This window comes from Jatropha curcas, chromosome 6 (genome assembly GCF_041381405.1).
Source record: "Jatropha curcas cultivar XTBG-Jc1 chromosome 6, XTBG_Jcur_1.0, whole genome shotgun sequence".
NCBI lineage: Eukaryota > Viridiplantae > Streptophyta > Magnoliopsida > Malpighiales > Euphorbiaceae > Jatropha > Jatropha curcas.
Window position 1 is genome coordinate 27,815,302 of NC_143156.1, and position 17,921 is coordinate 27,833,222.

Here is a 17,921-nt window from a genome sequence, read left to right on the forward strand (position 1 = left end):
TTATTTTAACTAAATTAATCTTGATTTCGGGCTAATTAATTTGACATTATGGAGTCATTTTCTATATTCCACCTAATTAAAAATAAAATTTTAATCAAATTATGATTTTAAAAAATATTAAAAAGATGAGAAAAATCTATAATATTAATAGGCACATTTATATTTTATTTTTTTTGCAAAAAATTTATGATAAATCAATTCCATGCAATAAATTTTCAGAAGCATATTCCATGTGCTCAATTACCTTAACCACAAACTTCACTCTTAGACCTCATCTTTAGGCCTACAAAACAATATTAGTACTGAGTGGTCCAATAAAAAAGTGACAACGCACCAAGTCAGCAATTCACAACAAAGTAATCACCCACACCAAATCCACTTCCTAATTTCCTTGTCTATTTTCTTTTTTTTTTTTAATACTATTTTCTACCTTATCCCCAAAATTTAGAAATCTGACATCATGCTTTAATACTATCAGATAGCCCGCCACGTGGCAAAACCCATCTAGCCTTGAACATTTCATACAAAAAGAAAGAGGCCATGAGGGGTTTATGGTGACCTGCTATTGCCCGAACATTAATGGCCTTTTACCGGCTGGTCCGGTTTTGTGGTCAAAACTTTATAAAAAGATATAAGGGAGGTTTAAGCCACTGTTTTTTGGTGGTTTTTTATAGAGAGAGAAAGAGAGGGAGAGGTTTTTGTGCTTCTTTTTAATGTCCTCTCCATTTAGTTAAAATCATTTTCAAGAGAAAATAAAAAAATAAAAGAGAGAATCTTGAGAGAGAATTGAAATGAAAATGAATTGATTGAATTGTTCTTGTTCTTTTTTTCCCCTTTAATTCCTTTGTAATTGGATTTTTCTTTGAATTCTCCGATCTTGGATTTCCATTTCCATTTCAATTTGTAAAGCAGAGCAAATAATTTTATTTATTTATTTATTTGGGTTCTCTGTACATACCGTGTAGATTTTAAACTGAAGATCAGAGAGAGTCTGAGGTGAGTAAAATCAAATTCCTTTTTGGAATTTGAATTCATTTTACTTGAATTGCTGTATTTTGTTGCAATTTTGTTTGTTGTGAATTATGGTTGAGCAAGTTGAGATTGATAGTGAGGTGTGGAATTGGAGATCACGAGGAGTTTTGAGTTTAAGTGAAATGTTTTGCTGAATTAGAAATGGAGATCAGGGATCCGATCGTCGAAGTTGCGTGGCCAATTGTGGGAACCGGAATTCTCTAGAATTTGAGATCATAGTCATGATTTGAAGTTAGTTGATTGGGGTTTAAGGGAATCAGATGCGTTTCTATTTTTGGTGGTTTATAGAGAAATTTCCTAATGGATTTGAATTTACATGTTAGAAGGTTTCAAATTCCGGAAATTCGGTCGATTGGGTGTGTAGATTGGGTTTTTTGGCCAATTCCTGGTTTTGGAATTATCACCTTGAATTATATTACAATTCCATATGAATTGCTCGATAAGTTGGGTTGGTTATGATTGTGAACTTCTGAGTGATCTCTATTGGGAATTTTGGCATCTCAAAGTTGATATTATAATTCCAGTGGGAAATAGATTTGGTTTACGTTCCTGTGAATGCTTGTAAGGAGTTACTCTAATTGAGTTGAGATTAAAGTTAACACTTTTTATTTCTAATTTAGTTCTAATTTCTTAGAACAATTTATTATGAACACGTCTCTTTTTATCCATTTGGCTGAACATTCAGTTCCTTACCGCATCCCATCAGATCCTGTCAAAGAGGTTTTCCAAAAATGTTTACCTCACATTCTGCTTGTCATAGAACAATAATGTATAGAATATAGATCTCTGTTTTGGTGGTGGATGGTGGGCCAGCTATGATAATTATTCTTTAAAGTCTTATGAATTTTCATGGTCTATGTAAATTTATTTAACTACTGCTACCCATCTATCTCTTAAAAGCAAATGCCAATTATTATCATATCAACACTGCTATCTGAGTGCATTGCATTATTTCTCATTTTTGATTGATGTTAAACGTTCCTTTTTACTCTTATACCATGCAATTCCAGTGAAGTAGTTATATTAGTTATATTGCATCTATAATTGGCTGATTTAGCTGTTTTTCTCTTGCGGATTTGGTAACAGTGAAGGAATGTTGGCAGTGTAATTGTCATGTGTGCTTAAGATATGGTGCTGAAGAAGAGGCAAGATTATGGTTTTAATGGCTTCCATGTACCCTTCATTCCCAGGGCTCCTAGATCAGCTAGAGTAAGTACCCGTTGCACTTTCAGATTTGCCTAGCTTTTTAATTTCTATGATTGCTGAATACACTCGTGACCTTATCTCCTGGTTATTGGTTCCAGCAGAGGGGTCTGCAAAAGAAAAAAGTTGAAGACAGTCAAATATGTGCATTTGAGTTACTCGCAGCATTAGCTGGCAAACTATTGCAGGAGAGTGAAAGTTCTGCTTCCAGCAGTGCTTCTGAAACAAATGATCAGCCTGCAATTGGTGATAATGGTATCAAAGAGGAGCAAGATAAACCACTTAAAATTGAGTGCCTTGATCAGGGAAGCTGTGAAGAAAGTGTCTTTATCCCTGAGTTCACTGCACCAAGCAGTGATAAGAAATTCCTTCTCAAGGAATGTCCACGTGCTGACAGTGATTCCATTCTGGAGCGCTCTTCAATTATCACAAATTCTGATTCCTCAGAGAAAGCTAGTAGTGATGTGAAGTCGGCAATTTGCAAAAGCAAGAGTCCATGTGATGATTTACCTTGCAAAATAGAGGGAGGCTCTCCTGATTCTGGGGAATATGGTGATGGTTATGTGGAAAATGGATTCAGCCAACAGCAAGAGGCTGATGGCCTGGGGACTGGGGGTTTGACTATTGATAACACATCCAGTTTAAAGGATCCCATGGAATTGTGTATGAAATTTCCTGCGCTAGTCAATTCTGAGAACAATGTCAAATTGACATCATGCAGGAACTCTGTTCCTAATGCTTCTAGTTTAAGGCTTAGGAATAGTATTAAATTAGGTATTAAAGATGATGACGAAAACTTTTCTAGGTATAATAAATCTGGCATCAAGCCAAGGGCATATAGGTATCAATCCCGAATTGGGGACCGCAGAATAAGAAAATTACTGACATCTAAATACTGGAAAGTAGCTCCAAAGTTGAAGGACTGTGAGCTTTCCAAAGTTGGTAAGAAGCTGTGTGATTGTTCATTTATATTTTGCCTAGTCTACTCGTGTTATTCTTATGGAGATTGACATGATTATTCCGATACTTGTGGCAGCCTTTTTAGATGGGGGAATGAAGCCTCTATATCGCAAGCGGAAAGTATGTTATGGTCGTGAAAGATACCAACATGACACACTTTATAAGAAGAGGAAGTTTCCTGACCATAGTTTAGTTGTTACATCTGATGGAGGGTTTAGCAGTGAGAGTGTATGTAATTCACCTGAAAAGAGCAAGAATGTGGACAAGAATATCTCAGCTCCAGTGTTTCATGGAGGTACTCATTACTTCATTTGTGCTAGGTTTTTGTTGCTTATTTATACTTTTTCTAAATGGTTTTAGTTACTGTGCCAGCAAATGGAGTATCATCTTCAATTATTGGTCATCATGCTTCTTTCCATTCCAAGGATTCTCATGGTACTATAGCAAGATCACTAGTGTTCAATTGATGTCTAATTGTTGATACGGTTTGGCTATGTCAATTTACATCATCCAGAGGTATCTCATAAATTGTTCATTCTCTCTACAGTGAAGTTCAGCATCAAGTCCTTCAGGATACCAGAGCTTTTTATTGAGGTCCCTGAAACCACAACTGTTGGTTTACTGAAGGTATAGACATTCAGTTCTGATAATAGTAAATGTACACCTCACCCTAGATATCAATATCCCGTAGCTTTTCCCTGTCTAAGGGTTGCTTTTCTATTTTGCTATTGATAGATTATTGCCCAATGAATGTGCTTGTGTATAAACTTGTTAATGTTAAAAACATTCTATAAAACTGACATTAATAGGCATTGACATTTTAATATTAGTTTTTATCTGCAAGCCATTGTTGATTATGTCAGTAATTGCTGAGTTCCTGATTTTGTACTATGGTGTTATATGAATTTATATAGAGGACAGTTATGGATGCTGTAACTGGTATACTTGGAGGTGGATTGCGTGTTGGCATGCTTCTTCATGGAAAAAAGGTTAGGGACGATAACAGAACCTTATCGCAGACAGGTATCAGTTCTAAAGAGAATCTTGATACTTTGGGTTTCACATTGGAACCTGGTCTGTTGCAAACTCCAACTGTGTGCACTGAAGATTCTCCACTTCCATTACCTTGCAATAATTCTCAACTCGCCGTAAGGTAATCGAAATCTGCATTTTAATTTTTGTGTTTATTTTTGCTGAGGTTAGAATGTGTTTTGTGCATTTATGGTGGACTGTAAATTGGGCTGGATAATGTTTTATATTGATTTCAGCTTAATTCAATTAGTTGCTTTGTACAGTGATATTGCTACAAATTTGTGTGATGCTTGACATATTTTTCTTTATTTCCAGGTCGCCCACTGCTCCTGTTTTAAATTCAGGAAATTCTGATGCCCCACCTGACCCTCTTGCACTGACTAATTCAGGCAATAACCTTGACAGTAACCACGAATTAATTTCCTCCCATAATGACAAATTAACTGACAAAACACTGTCAGATTCTAGAGCTTTGGTTGCAGTTCCACCAGTGAGTGTCGAGGCACTTGCTGTGGTTCCTGTTAACCAGAAAGCTAGGCGATCTGAACTTGTACAGCGTCGAACTCGGAGACCATTCTCCGTCTCAGAAGTAGAAGCATTAGTGCAGGCAGTTGAGGAACTTGGAACTGGAAGGTGTGATGTTGTTTGCAGCTTATTTGTTAATGACTCTCCTGTTTCGTAAATTGTACTTGGAGGGTTGATAATGTTCTCATTTTACAGGTGGCGTGATGTTAAGTTGCGTTCTTTCGAAAATGCAGACCATCGAACTTATGTGGACTTGAAGGTAAATATTTTTTTTTTTTTTCTTTTCATAGAAACAATTCATTTAAATAGAGGGTATCAATGTAGTTTTGGGGTTTACTTGAGAATTGAAGTTGGATTTCTTTCGGGGAGGGAACCTGCCATGTTCATGTAACATAACTACGATATTTGAATGCTTTTGTGCCTAGTTTACTAGCTAGATACGTTGCCTTCGCTTGTGATAAACTGCAGTAACCTGACTCGCTGTGAACATTGCATTTGAATGAATAACTTATTACTTTCTTTCTGTTGTTAATTGTTATATGCAACTTCATTCGTGTGCATCAACATTAAAATTCTTGACATGTAAACATGATTTGAACTTTTTCCATCTCCGTCCTATTCACCCGACCCCTGGTGCTTAACTGGTATTATAAGAATACTTGTACTCCTTACAGTTGCATGCTTCATCCATGTAAATCAAGTAACTATCCAGATTAAACTTCATTTCTCAGGTATATGGTGTTTTTTTTCTTTTTTTCGCAGGATAAATGGAAGACGTTGGTTCACACAGCTAAGATTGCCCCACAGCAAAGACGGGGTGAGCCAGTGCCGCAGGAGCTCTTGGACAGGGTCCTAGCAGCTCATGCATACTGGTCTCAACACCAAGCAAAGCAACACGGCAAGAATCAAGCTGGTGTTTTGAAGATCACGGAGGGCCATGCCGGTAGAAATGGAGGTGGAGGTGAAGGTGAAATTCACTTGTTGTGATTGTAAAAAGAAGGAATGTTGTTGACAGGATTCTCACAGGGAACAAGAAACTTGTACAAAATGATTCAAAATTTATGTAATATTTCTCACTCTCACAACGATTCATTGCCACCTTCCCTATGTGGGAAGGGTGTGGCATTTGTAAATGATTCGATGGAATAAAGAAACACTGCTCTAACAGAATTTACAGTGTTTTTTCTAATTCATTGATTTAATTGATGTAATGTAATACAGATAGACAGCAGAATCCAAATAATAAATATAGCTTTCTTTTTTGCCTTTTTTCAAATGTCTGTTACTTGTTCATTGCTTACTGTTTTCTCATTTAGATAATTTTCAAATTTGCTAGCTAGACTCTTGTATTACTACATTAGCCAGTTTATTTATTTTATTACTATAAGCGATTTACGAGCACTTATGAAACCAACTCGAATTTGACTTGGAACTGAATTTGAACTTAGCTCGTTTACAATTTATATACAGTGACTTAGTTTATAGATCTGAACTTGAACTCAAATTTGACGAACTTGAACTCAAATTTGACTCATTCGATAAATATAATGGGTTTATACGAGTTTTTAATTAGTTGACTCATTCACGATTTTAAAGAGAAGGGAAAGCCAATACGTAGATTTTCCTCGTTTAATTTTTAACGAAGTGTACAGCCAATGATATAAATCTGAGCTTGAAAGCTAAGGTTGGTTAATTCCAAAAGAAAGCGAGTGAAAGCATTTTTATATATATAGCTTCGTTTAAAGCACGTAACCTCTTACCTGCATCTGCATGTGATAGCCAACAAACTTTTCTGCATCTGCTCTGCGTCTAAGACTTTTAATCAAAGTCTTTTGCTTTCAAAATTGGCTAATTTGGTACATTTCGTCTACCCCAAGTTTTGAAATACTCTCTTTTTATTTTTTTACTATTTAATTTATCTACTTTTATATATAACCGACGGTTTCCATGGCACGTGCTCTTTACATTTTTTTATTAAAGTTTATTTTATAACCCCCTAATCAACCGCTATTCCAAGTTCTGTTCTCTTCTTTTTCTTTTTTCTTTTCATTTTCACATTAAACCATGTACAAATACATACCAAAGCTTATTATGTTAGCCATGATGAATTCTATTTTTAGACGAATTTTATATAGAAAATTAAAGATTTAAAATTCGGAGTAGTCTTTTAATTATAACATATGAATTTTATGAACATATATTATTTTGTTAATAAGTAAAATGTGATAAATGATAATCTGACCAATAATTTGCTTGCCTCTTATTTATACATTTTTAGGATTAGGGTGTGAAATCTGGATCTAACCATGTGCGTGATCTCTAATGGAATCTTAATGATAAGCCACAAAGTTGGATAAAATATGTTATTTAAAGAAAAGAAAAGAAAAAATATTCTCTTTTATATTATTATTATTATTATTATTATTGTTTTATATGATGCAATGTTTTGATTGGTTGCCTATCCTGCACTCAGAACGATGACGTTGTGGTTTTATGTTGGTGGTAAAAGATATGTTGGATTTTTGTTAGAATTAGATTCAAATCTTTGCCTTTTTGTTAGCAAGGAAAAAAAATAATTTAAAAAATTTATTATAAGGACCTCTAATTGGTTTAGTTAATTGTTTTCTTATTTTAGAGTTTTGTCTATTCAATATTTTGAAATATATTTCATTAAATTTTTTTTTTATTCATTAGGAGATTCAATGGACTAAAATAACATTGCAGGCTATATAATATGAGTAGTCATCCCCTTAATTCACCAAATTGATAAAAACTATTGTGATTGAGATAACTCAAATTCAAAACCTCTCACCTTCTTGTATGAGTGAGTATGCCAATTAAACCAACCCATTTGACATATTTATTAATTAACATTTTTATTAATACACCCCAAACTCATGTCTAACAATGAATGGATCTATGAATTTGACAAAAATCCCAAAATTTGAATTTTCCTTCCACTCTTTCTTAATATTTTTATTAAAAAAAATCCCTTATTCAAATTTTATCAACATTATTAATCTCATAAATTTCTTAGAATAGTCTCAAAGGAGTTTTTTTAAGGAAGAAAAGGAGTTCAATATTTATTTATTTCTATTGATTCATTTTCACTTATTAACTCAAGGTTTAATTTTGAATGTATGGAGAGTCTGTTGGCTCGAATTTAGTATATTGGATTTGATTTTTTTTTTTTTTTTTTGGTTTTTCTAATATAATAAAATAATTTTTTGATTGCTAAAAAGAAAACTATTGATTCAGCTTTTAGTATATGTGGGGCTTTAATAGGAAATCTTGCTAAACAACATATTAATATTCATATTATTTGCTAATTGAGATTTGTCACATCATTTAATATTTTGGTTTTGAACTAGTAAAAATTTTATGGATTTTGGCATAGTTAAACCTAAATCTATTGTTTGTAAGGGTTTTTATAACCATCATTAATTTCTTGATATCTAAATTAATTGGTGCTTGATTTTGATTTGAGATCTAATTACTTTTTTAAAAAAATAATACAAATTGGACAAATTTATGTTAGTTTGACGAATAATTTTTACAATTCAAACTTGCTAATATTGGAATTCTCATTTGGACCTTTCAATATTAATTATTAGAGGTGTAGTTTCCCAATTGGTGCAAACACATAATTATTAAATTTTTTATGTCATTTTCAGAAATTGACCTGAATTAAAAATAAAATTAAAGAATAGTAATTGTGCAACTTAGACACATCAACAACTCGATTATGACTAATGACTGCATTATATAGTTTTCTATTGTGTTCATATTTGAAGGATTTGAAGGAAAATAGAGACTTGAGCTTTTGGTTATATATATGCATTTAATAAATAAAAAAAACAAATATCTCTTTAATATATATTGAAAAATTATTTTAAAAAAATTAATTATCATAATTTAAACGTGGAATGTTTTATACATTGTGAGATAAACGCTGGATTAGTTGGCTTACCAAATGACTTCAACTGCTTATTTGGTTGTGTAAGCAATGACTTTATGGTACGAATAAAGCTTTATTATTATATATTTTGTAATTTTTTTATTTTTTATTCTCAAAACTAACAAAATTATAATTTTATTTTAAATATAATATATTAGGATTTCATTAAAATCTTCAAATTGATACAAATAATACAGGAAAGACGGGATCTCTCTCTTGAATATCAAACATAAAATAAAACCATTATAATTAAAATAATTATTATTCGTTGATCTAATAAAAAATTTTAATAAAAATTGATAGATATTCAAAATGATTGGGTAGACGAACTTTCTGAATATTTTATATATAACTTAATTATTTAGGAATTAAAGTTTACGATGAATATAAAAAATTTGAATCATTAAATACAATGGAGGAACATTTGGTATCACTAGACTCAGAAAAATAAAAATCAACATCTATTTAAAAAATTCTCCACTAATAAAGTTATAATTTTTTTTATTTTTTTGACCATTTAATAGATTTATAACTAGCACCATAAATCTCAACGATGAAAATCAAAATGCCAGTGTTAGCCCATTTCAAACAGAAGTGGGTTGGGCCCAGTTTTGTCCTCATTAGATAGAGTGGACCCAACTAATTTGTCATGTTTAGTCTACATCCCATTACAATGTCTGAAGTTTGACTAGGATTGTCCTGTCGGTTGGTTTGTCATCGAAACAAATGGAACTAACCGAAATAAGAGAAATATAAAAGTAACCGAACTGGATAATACATAAAATCAAAATTGATTTGATTTTATCGTTTCAAATATATGGATTTCATAAAAAAGTTAGAAACCAAATTCCATTTGAACCGGTCAAAAACCGGGGCAACAAAAACTAAAACCGGAATACTTTGATTCTGATTCTATCCGTTTAAAAAAAAATCTGGTTATTCCAATTCCAATATAATAGTCTATTATTATTATCTTATGGAATATTCTAAAAAATAAATAAATAACTTTTTTTCACGGGGTAATCGGGTCAAAATTGACTTGCGTGGCCAAGACTTATCTTCTCATGTCTTGAACGTTCTTGAAGGATTATTTAGGATTCAAAAAAAAAGAAAAAAAAAACAGAAGAGTATGGTTTATTGTCAGTACAGTATTATTAAATGTATATTCAATAGCTAGTATTATTAAATTAAACATGCATTTATTAAATAGTTCTGACAACAATTCTTGATAATATATTATTAATAGCATTGTCAGTGCAGCTTTATTGTCCAAAAACATGCCTAATATTCCCTAGATTTTAAAATAAGTATGGTTTTTATAATTTCAAAATTCCGTTAATCTTTTTTTTCTAATATACTCTTATTTATTTAATATTCTTTTCTATGTCTCAAAATGTAAGTTATTTAAAATTTTTGCATAAGGATTCAGGAAACAATTAATTCTTCTAGATTATAACAAAACTAAAGGTAATTTGACTGATACTTATAAAAATATTTATTATATTTAATATAAATAAGGGTAATATTAAAAATTTACTCTTAAAAATACTCAAAACGACTTATATTTTAGAATGCAATAATCACCTAAAAATAACTTATATTTTAGACAGAGAGAAATATAATTGCCCTCAATTGCTTCCTTCAATTTAATTGGAAGGCAAAATAGACATTTATAAATTAATTTTTATAAACTTAAACTCTTAATTGTATTCTTTAATTCCTGTGTCAGAACTAAAAAATTATACATATTTTAAAATGGAGAGAGTAATTAATATCATTTAGAATAAAATATAACAATTATATTACATAACATAGTAAATTCATATCTCAAATAACATAAACTAAATTTGTTCAATTGTAATAGTGAAAAACATATAATAAATTATTACAAAATATAAACATAAATGATAAACCCTTAATTTTGACAAACATATTTATATCTTTGTGTTGCTCTATTACCGTTTAAAACACTATTTTATTTCCAATAAAATAAAGAGAAATTTTGACTTTCCTCAAAATAATTTTTAATAATTAACATTGATACTTGAGCTTGTGGCTATTAGAATAGCTGTGATAAGAACAAGAAGACCACGTCAGTACAATGTATTGATTTTGATGACATGAGTTTGTCCATCTCGTGACGATAATGTTCAGATAATTTGCTGGTATTATAAAATTATACTATCAAACTTTCATCATATTTATTATATTTAAAAAATAATTTATTTCAAAATATTTATAATATTTGTGATTTTAATCGGTAATAATTTTTTTTTCATATTTGTCTTAATACGATGAATAATTTTTTTAGAGAATTAGTATTAAATTAATGATAATAGTCAATTTATTTAATAATTTATTGTAACTTAGACAAATTAATGATTTTCTTAAGAAATGTGAAATTTCATAAGAAATTTCAAATGTGAAAATTATTATGAAATAGAAGTAGTATTTTTTTTTATTGAGATAAATGCTATATTTAATTTTTAGATTTGGCTTTAATTATTATTTATTAATTTTATTAAATTATTTAAAATAACTCTCTAGTAAAAATATCATTTTTTTATTGTTAAATTTTGGGTATATTTTGACAATATTAACTATTTTAGTAGTTAGTAATTATCATATTAGCTGTAGTTGTTTATACAACGGTTTAAATTAGAAGTATTTTTTTAAAAATAACTATTTAATTAGCCATTTGATTTAAAATGATAAAAAAAAATGATATTAGATGTTTAATTAGCTAAACTTGAGGGAAAAAATGAGTATAATTGTCAAAAAAAATCAACTAATCTTTGTGAACGATTAACGTTAGAATATTTAATATTTCATAAAAAGCTCCTTAAGCTCTCTATTGATTGCTATTGTTCAGTAACATAATTTTTATAGATTAAAGGAGTTTTTTACGAAACGTTAAATAATCTAATGTTTGATGTTTAATAAGATTAATTAAGTTTTTTTATGAATTATACCTGTTATTTCTTTCATCAAATTTAACTAATTAAACAACTAATATCTTTTTATCGTTTTAAGTTAAATAACTATTTTTATGGAACATTACCTTAGCTACCATTAGTAATAGCTGTTAATCTTTGTGAAATGCACAATTAACACAAATAGAGTGTTAACTTAGTCGCAGGCTAAAAAATAGTTTAAAAGTTAAAAGTTAAAAGTTATCCTTGAACTTACCTCTAAAAGTTTTGTCCAATTAAAAGTGTTAAAAGATAACTCAAAAGCTGTTGCTAAGATTCTCTTCATAAATAAATTAATATATTTACTAAAAAATGAGATAAGAGATGCTAATTAAGGTATTTTAATACTTTTTTCTCATCTACCAATTAAACACAGAATAACCGTTTTGAATACTATTTACTAAATTATGTAAATTTAAAATTTTAATATATAAAAAATTAAGCTTACTTTTACTGCAGACAACCATATAAGTTGAAATAAGGTTGAACATTGTCAAAAATGGTGTGCAAGTGTTTGCACCAAGGAAAAAGTAAAAGACCTTACCTTCTTCAAGTCTTTTTATTTTGTTTTATTATTCACTATCCAATATTTATTAAATAAATTCCAATCAAATTAGCATATGCAAGACAAGGTCCTGTCAATTTTTATGATATGTATCTAGAAGAAAAGCATGCATAGATTAACCCATTATGTATATATATATGACTGTGACACAATCTGATATGACATCCTTATCTCAATCAGCAGTGCAATCTTATATTGATCTGTGGCCATTGATCAATAATTAAGTTTCATTATAACAAAAATGGAAACTGTTATTTATTAATATGCCCTAATTACTCTCTGCTTTTTTTGGAAGATTGATTTACTTTTTCTTTTCTGCATATTTTATATTGGGCTATGCCAACCCAGAAGAGAGTGACAACTGAACAATTTTAAATATATAGACAAAAACATGTGTTGGTTTACTCGGCATTGATGTGGATGGGAGAGTAGAGCAAACTTTATTTTTTATTTTAAGTTATCTTCGTAATTTTTAATTCTTGCGTTTACTTTGATAATCCGGTAAAGGATTATTGTCGTTTCATTTCATATATATATATATTAAAAAAAAAGAATAATTGTACGAAAACTGTATTATATATGTATTTCTTAACTTTGCATGAAATTTAATATGCATTTCTATCATATAGCATGTTTGTTAATTCACATTTTATGATGAAACTTGAATCCAAGTTCTATTTCACATTAAACACATCATTTTTTTAAGGTACATTAAACACATTAATTGAATAGTAATGATGTTCTTAGTTATATTTATTGCATAGCTTTCATAATTTAATTATTATATAATAAGATATTTTTATATAATCTTATTTTTTTCTATCAAATATTTTTAATTGTAATAGTTAGAATCTTAATTATTAAATCATCAAATTATTATCCAACCAAATATAAAATTTATTTCAAAATCTATAATTGCTACTATCATAGCAGTGTTATCTAAATATTACCTTTTCACGTCGTGGGAAAACAGAAACTTATTAGAAAATTGTTTATTAATTTCAAAATTCAGTCATTTATTCATTTTAAAAAGCGAATAAACATATTTTATAGAAACAAAGATTTTCGCGTGAAAGAGAGAGAGAAAAAAAATGTATAAACAAAAAAGCAGAGGATAGCAAGTCCAGATACAGTTCATATATGGCAGACAACCAAAAGAGTTGAGAGGTATTGGACGGCTTAGATTTTCCAGACACAGGCACCTAAATTCACGATCGCCTCCTTTTTTATCTCTATTCCCTGTGATGCTCAAAAATATACTTCCTTTATAATTCCTGCAGGACTGGAGAGAAGCATTTCATCTCTGTGCCTCTGCCTCTCTCCCCTTTGGCTCCGTTAAGGTGCTTACCTTCAACTTCTATATTTTCTTTGTTCTGTGTACCAGAAGAAAGAGAAACCATATCGGTTGATGTGAAGGTTTTTTTTTTTTTTTTTTTGAGAGTCTCAAAAGACTTTGCTTTCTGTGCCCCCACCTTTTTTTTTTTTTTACATCCTGTTTAGTATAGTTCTGATTTCTTTCTTTGATCAATATTTGTACATTGATATTCGGATTTTGTAGTTACGATTAATTAAATCATCCTAATATTTCTCTTACATATAGACATATTCATTTCTTAAAGATCTCATTTTCTAACTTTTTGTGTGTACTTTTGCTGATAGGTATAAAATTCTGGACTTTGATAGTTAAGTAACAGCTGATACTTGCTCAGGGACTTTTTCTCTGGAAGAAAACTCTGAAATAGTGAAAAGCCACGGCATAATTTGAAGTTGGTGTCTTTTTGGCTTTTGGGTGTTTGGTATTTTGATTAGGGAGTTGACATTTGTAGTTTTTTGGGGTGTTGATTAGTTTAAAAAGGTTTTGTTACTAAAAGTTGATATTCTTGGATTTTAGCTGTGGATAATTTTTGCAATATAGATGGTCATGGATCAATCCTTAAACGGATTATATGGCACTGTCAATGGCTTGAAACTCAACGATGACACCCTTTCTGTTTTATCAAGTCAGAATCTGGTTAATGCGTTAAAATTGGATAACAACTTTGTCAATCAACACTATGCCAATATTCCTCCTTTGCCACCTGATCTAATACATAGTAATTCAGTTTTATCTTTGAGTATGAGCCAAGATGGGGATTCAACTGAGGATTTTGATTTCAGTGATGTGGTTCTAAAATACATTAGTGAGATGCTCATGGAAGAAGATATAGAAGGGAAAACTTGTATGTTTCAAGAATCCTCAGCGGCACTTCAAGCTGCTGAGAAATCATTGTATGAGCTTATTGGGGAGAAGTATCCTCCTTCACCCGATTATGAGTTAGTATCTCATTTAGGTCAAAACCACAAAAGGCCAGATGAAAGTCATGACTTGAATTATGCTAATTATACAAGCAGTTCAAACAACACTAGTGGTAGTAACTTAGTTGATACTGGTTGTAACTATGATTTGAGTGAGTATAGCTCCTTGAGATATGCTTCTCAATCATCTTCACTATCATCTCATAGTTCTGCGAATAGCACAGGTACTGTTATTGATGGGTTTGTGGATTCACCAGCGAGTGTGATTTCTGAGATATTTAGTGATAGTGAGTCCATTATGCAGTTTAAGAAAGGGTTTGAAGAAGCAAGCAAATTTCTTCCAAATGGTAGTTTGTTTATTGATTTGGAGAGTAATGGTTTGTTTCTTAAGGACTTGCATGATGAATCTAAGGATGCAGGTGCAGCACTTGGGATTGAGGAGAAGCAGGAGAGTGAAAAAAATCCAGATTTGTCGAGGGGAAAGAAGAATCCTCATCCAGAGTCTTTAAATTTACAGGGAGGAAGGAGTAACAAGCAATCTTTAATTTATACTGAATCAACTGTGAGTTCAGCATATTTTGACACAGTATTGCTAAACTGTTCACAAAATGATGCTCTTCGCGAAGCTTTGCAGCATGGGAAAAGTAAGAAAATGCAGCAGAATGAACAAACTAAAGGGTCTGGTGGTGGAAAAGGTCGCGGTAAGAAATCTGGAGGTAAGAGAAATGTCGTGGATTTGAGAACTCTCTTGACCCTTTGTGCTCAAGCTGTTTCAGCAGATGATCGGAGAAGTGCAAACGATCTGCTGAAGCAAATCAGACAGCATGCTTCTCCTACGGGTGATGGGATGCAGAGATTGGCACATATTTTTGCTGATGGCCTTGAGGCACGCATGGCTGGGTCAGGAACCCAGATATATGAGGCATTTATGAGCAAGCCAGGGTCTGCTGCTGATGTCTTGAAAGCTTACCATTTGTTTCTTGCTGCATGCCCATTTAGGAAACTATCCAATTTTTTCTCAAACAAAACAATTATGAAGGTTGCTCAAAATGCAAAAACACTTCATATTGTTGATTTTGGTATTCTTTATGGTTTCCAATGGCCTTGTCTTATTCAGCGTCTCGCATCTAGGGCTGGGGGACCTCCCAAGCTTCGGATTACTGGGATTGATCTTCCACGTCCAGGTTTCCGACCAGCAGAAAGGGTTGAGGAAACAGGACGCCGCCTATCAAACTATGCAAAAACTTTCAATGTTCCATTTGAGTTCAAGGCAATAGCACAGAAGTGGGACACGGTTAAAATCGAGGATCTCAAGATTGACAGAAATGAGGTTCTTGTTGTCACCTGTTTTTATCGATTAAGAAACTTACTTGATGAGACTGTAGTCGTGGAGAGTCCAAGAAGTATTGTTCTCAATCTGATCAGGAAAATGAATCCAGATGTTTTCATTACTGGGATAGTGAATGGAGCATACAGTGCTCCATTCTTTATCACACGATTCCGAGAGGCTCTCTTCCACTACTCTACTCTGTTTGACATGCTGGAAACTAATGTGCCTCGTGAAATTCCAGAGAGGATGCTGATTGAGAGAGAGATTTTTAGATGGGAAGCAATGAATGTCATTGCATGTGAAGGTGCTGAGAGGATTGAGAGGCCAGAGACATACAAGCAATGGCATACTCGAGCTCTAAGGGCTGGATTTAAGCAGCTTCCTTTGGACCGGGAGATGTTTGCTGCAGCAAAGGAAAAGGTGAATGCACTGTACCATAAGGATTTTGTGGTTGATGAAGATAGCCAATGGTTCCTCCAAGGGTGGAAGGGTCGGATTGTTTATGCGCTCTCTTCATGGAAGCCTGATTGTTAAATGTGCATTCTGTTCCACATTAATAGGCAGGATCATGAGCTTCAACATCTGGATGCTTTCCTGCCTGTATACAATGGTGGATTCTGTCATGGTTTTCTTGTCAGTGAATTTAAGGTAAATACGCATTCCTCGTGTGTGTATATATATGGCATTGTACGTGTATATGAACATGAAATTGATGATATTGTTGCATATTTTATGAGCAGGAAATTGGAAAATGGAGTTTTGGCTGCTGCTGATTGTAATGCTATATTCTTCAGGTGCAGGTACTGCTGTAGCAGTAGCAATTATATGGAGAAAGATCCGTCCTGTCTTATGTGGCGATTGAATTGTCTCTGTTATCTTGGGTGAGAATGGCTCTATAGAAAATACAATATGTGAATGCAGGAAAAAAAAAAGAAGAGATAGAGAGAGGGAGGGAAGAAACAATAAAAAAGAGACATTGGAACACTAGTTCGAGTTGATAACTTCAAAGATGTTAATCTAAATAGATTGCTTATAGTGGTTTGTAGGATTAGAGAATGATCATGAGAATTCTCTACAACAGAGAAAGATAATGTACAGGTTCTATTACCCTGACGGTTCTTCTATTTGAAATTTTTGTTCAAATATCATTTTTGCTATTATGGTTAAGCAGTCCCAACACATATTCAGCTTTTTGTTTCTCAGTATCTGGGTGTAAGCAGTCTCTATGCTGAAATGTTTGGTTTCTTTGTGCCATCAATTGTATCAATGTAGTCCTTATCAGTAGCTCTCAAGTTCCTTTTTTTCCCGGCCATCTTGTAACACGTGGGGAGCAAAATTTGCCTGTCATTTTTTTATCTGCAAAGCAAGATGATTCCTCGTTACCTAATCCACATTTAACTTTAATTTATTATAGTGCTTGTATAATGGTTCCATTAACTCAGAAGATTTAGAATCTGTTAACAAATGTTTTGTGCTAGCATGTGGAAAATCATTTCTTGAATTGAAAATTCTTATGACATGTCATAATGTCATCTAGTCATTGTTTACTAATCATTCTCTTTTTGGTTAAATCTAGTGTCAGTGCATGTTGATTAGTTGAAATACTTAATGTATTACCATAAGTTCCCCTTTTGACACCTTTTCAACATCTCTTGTACCCATTTATTCAGGATGTTCCTTGTTTCATATTCATTCACAGAAAGGACGGTGTGGAGTTGAAGTAAAATAAGACATTGTCATTTTGATAATCAGATTATATACTCAGAAATTTCAGTTATCAGGTTCCATTATGGATATCAGCTCTCAAGCGCAATGCTCAGTTGGTTTCTTGATTTTGTGGATAAGTTTTACGTTGGCAAAGGTTCTGGGCTTCTGATACACAATAGTGAAATGGAATCTGCAGAAAAAGATACTCATTACTGTAATCCATCTTGATTGGATTCTGGAATCTTATCTGATATGCTAGAAAATTACTCTTCTGACAAGATTAGGAAGGCAAACGATGCGATTAGATTTTCTTTTTGTTCTTTATTGCTATTGTTTTGATAT

The 17,921-nt window shown here is 31.8% G+C and overlaps 2 protein-coding genes across 6 annotated transcripts; both read left to right on the forward strand.

Annotated features, from left to right (window-relative positions):
• The first annotated feature begins 654 nt into the window (after positions 1 to 654).
• Positions 655 to 6,028, forward strand: TBP1 (telomeric DNA binding protein 1). 4 transcript variants are annotated; one of them, XM_012233633.4, is made up of 10 exons: positions 655 to 996; positions 2,119 to 2,241; positions 2,337 to 3,177; positions 3,272 to 3,490; positions 3,556 to 3,630; positions 3,743 to 3,822; positions 4,110 to 4,348; positions 4,543 to 4,860; positions 4,948 to 5,011; positions 5,515 to 6,028. In XM_012233633.4, the coding sequence occupies exons 2-10, from the start codon at positions 2,161 to 2,163 to the stop codon at positions 5,737 to 5,739; spliced, it is 2,142 nt and encodes a 713-aa protein (XP_012089023.1). In that variant the 5' UTR covers positions 655 to 996; positions 2,119 to 2,160; the 3' UTR covers positions 5,740 to 6,028. The 4 variants fall into 4 exon arrangements, with proteins under 4 accessions (XP_012089023.1, XP_012089039.1, XP_012089031.1 ...); XM_012233649.4 differs by having other exon boundaries at positions 3,568 to 3,630; XM_012233641.4 differs by having other exon boundaries at positions 2,340 to 3,177.
• A 7,257-nt stretch (positions 6,029 to 13,285) lies between these two features.
• Positions 13,286 to 17,039, forward strand: LOC105647485 (scarecrow-like protein 9). 2 transcript variants are annotated; one of them, XM_012233614.4, is made up of 4 exons: positions 13,286 to 13,414; positions 13,528 to 13,587; positions 13,907 to 16,520; positions 16,613 to 17,039. In XM_012233614.4, exon 3 carries the CDS (start codon positions 14,163 to 14,165, stop codon positions 16,404 to 16,406), a length of 2,244 nt encoding a protein of 747 aa, XP_012089004.1. In that variant the 5' UTR covers positions 13,286 to 13,414; positions 13,528 to 13,587; positions 13,907 to 14,162; the 3' UTR covers positions 16,407 to 16,520; positions 16,613 to 17,039. The 2 variants fall into 2 exon arrangements, with proteins under 2 accessions (XP_012089004.1, XP_012088996.1); XM_012233606.4 differs by having other exon boundaries at positions 13,311 to 13,587; positions 16,667 to 17,039.
• Positions 17,040 to 17,921: the final 882 nt, after the last annotated feature.

Bases quoted from the DNA above. Each gene is read 5' to 3' on its own strand.
- LOC105647485 (XM_012233614.4), top strand. From the start codon at position 14,163: ATGGTCATGGATCAATCCTTAAACGGATTATATGGCACTGTCAATGGC.
- TBP1 (XM_012233633.4), top strand. From the start codon at position 2,161: ATGGTGCTGAAGAAGAGGCAAGATTATGGTTTTAATGGCTTCCATGTA. The intron at 3,178-3,271 runs GTAAGAAGCTGT...TACTTGTGGCAG, and splicing joins CTGTGAGCTTTCCAAAGTTG to CCTTTTTAGATGGGGGAATG. The intron at 3,823-4,109 runs GTATAGACATTC...GAATTTATATAG, and splicing joins CAACTGTTGGTTTACTGAAG to AGGACAGTTATGGATGCTGT.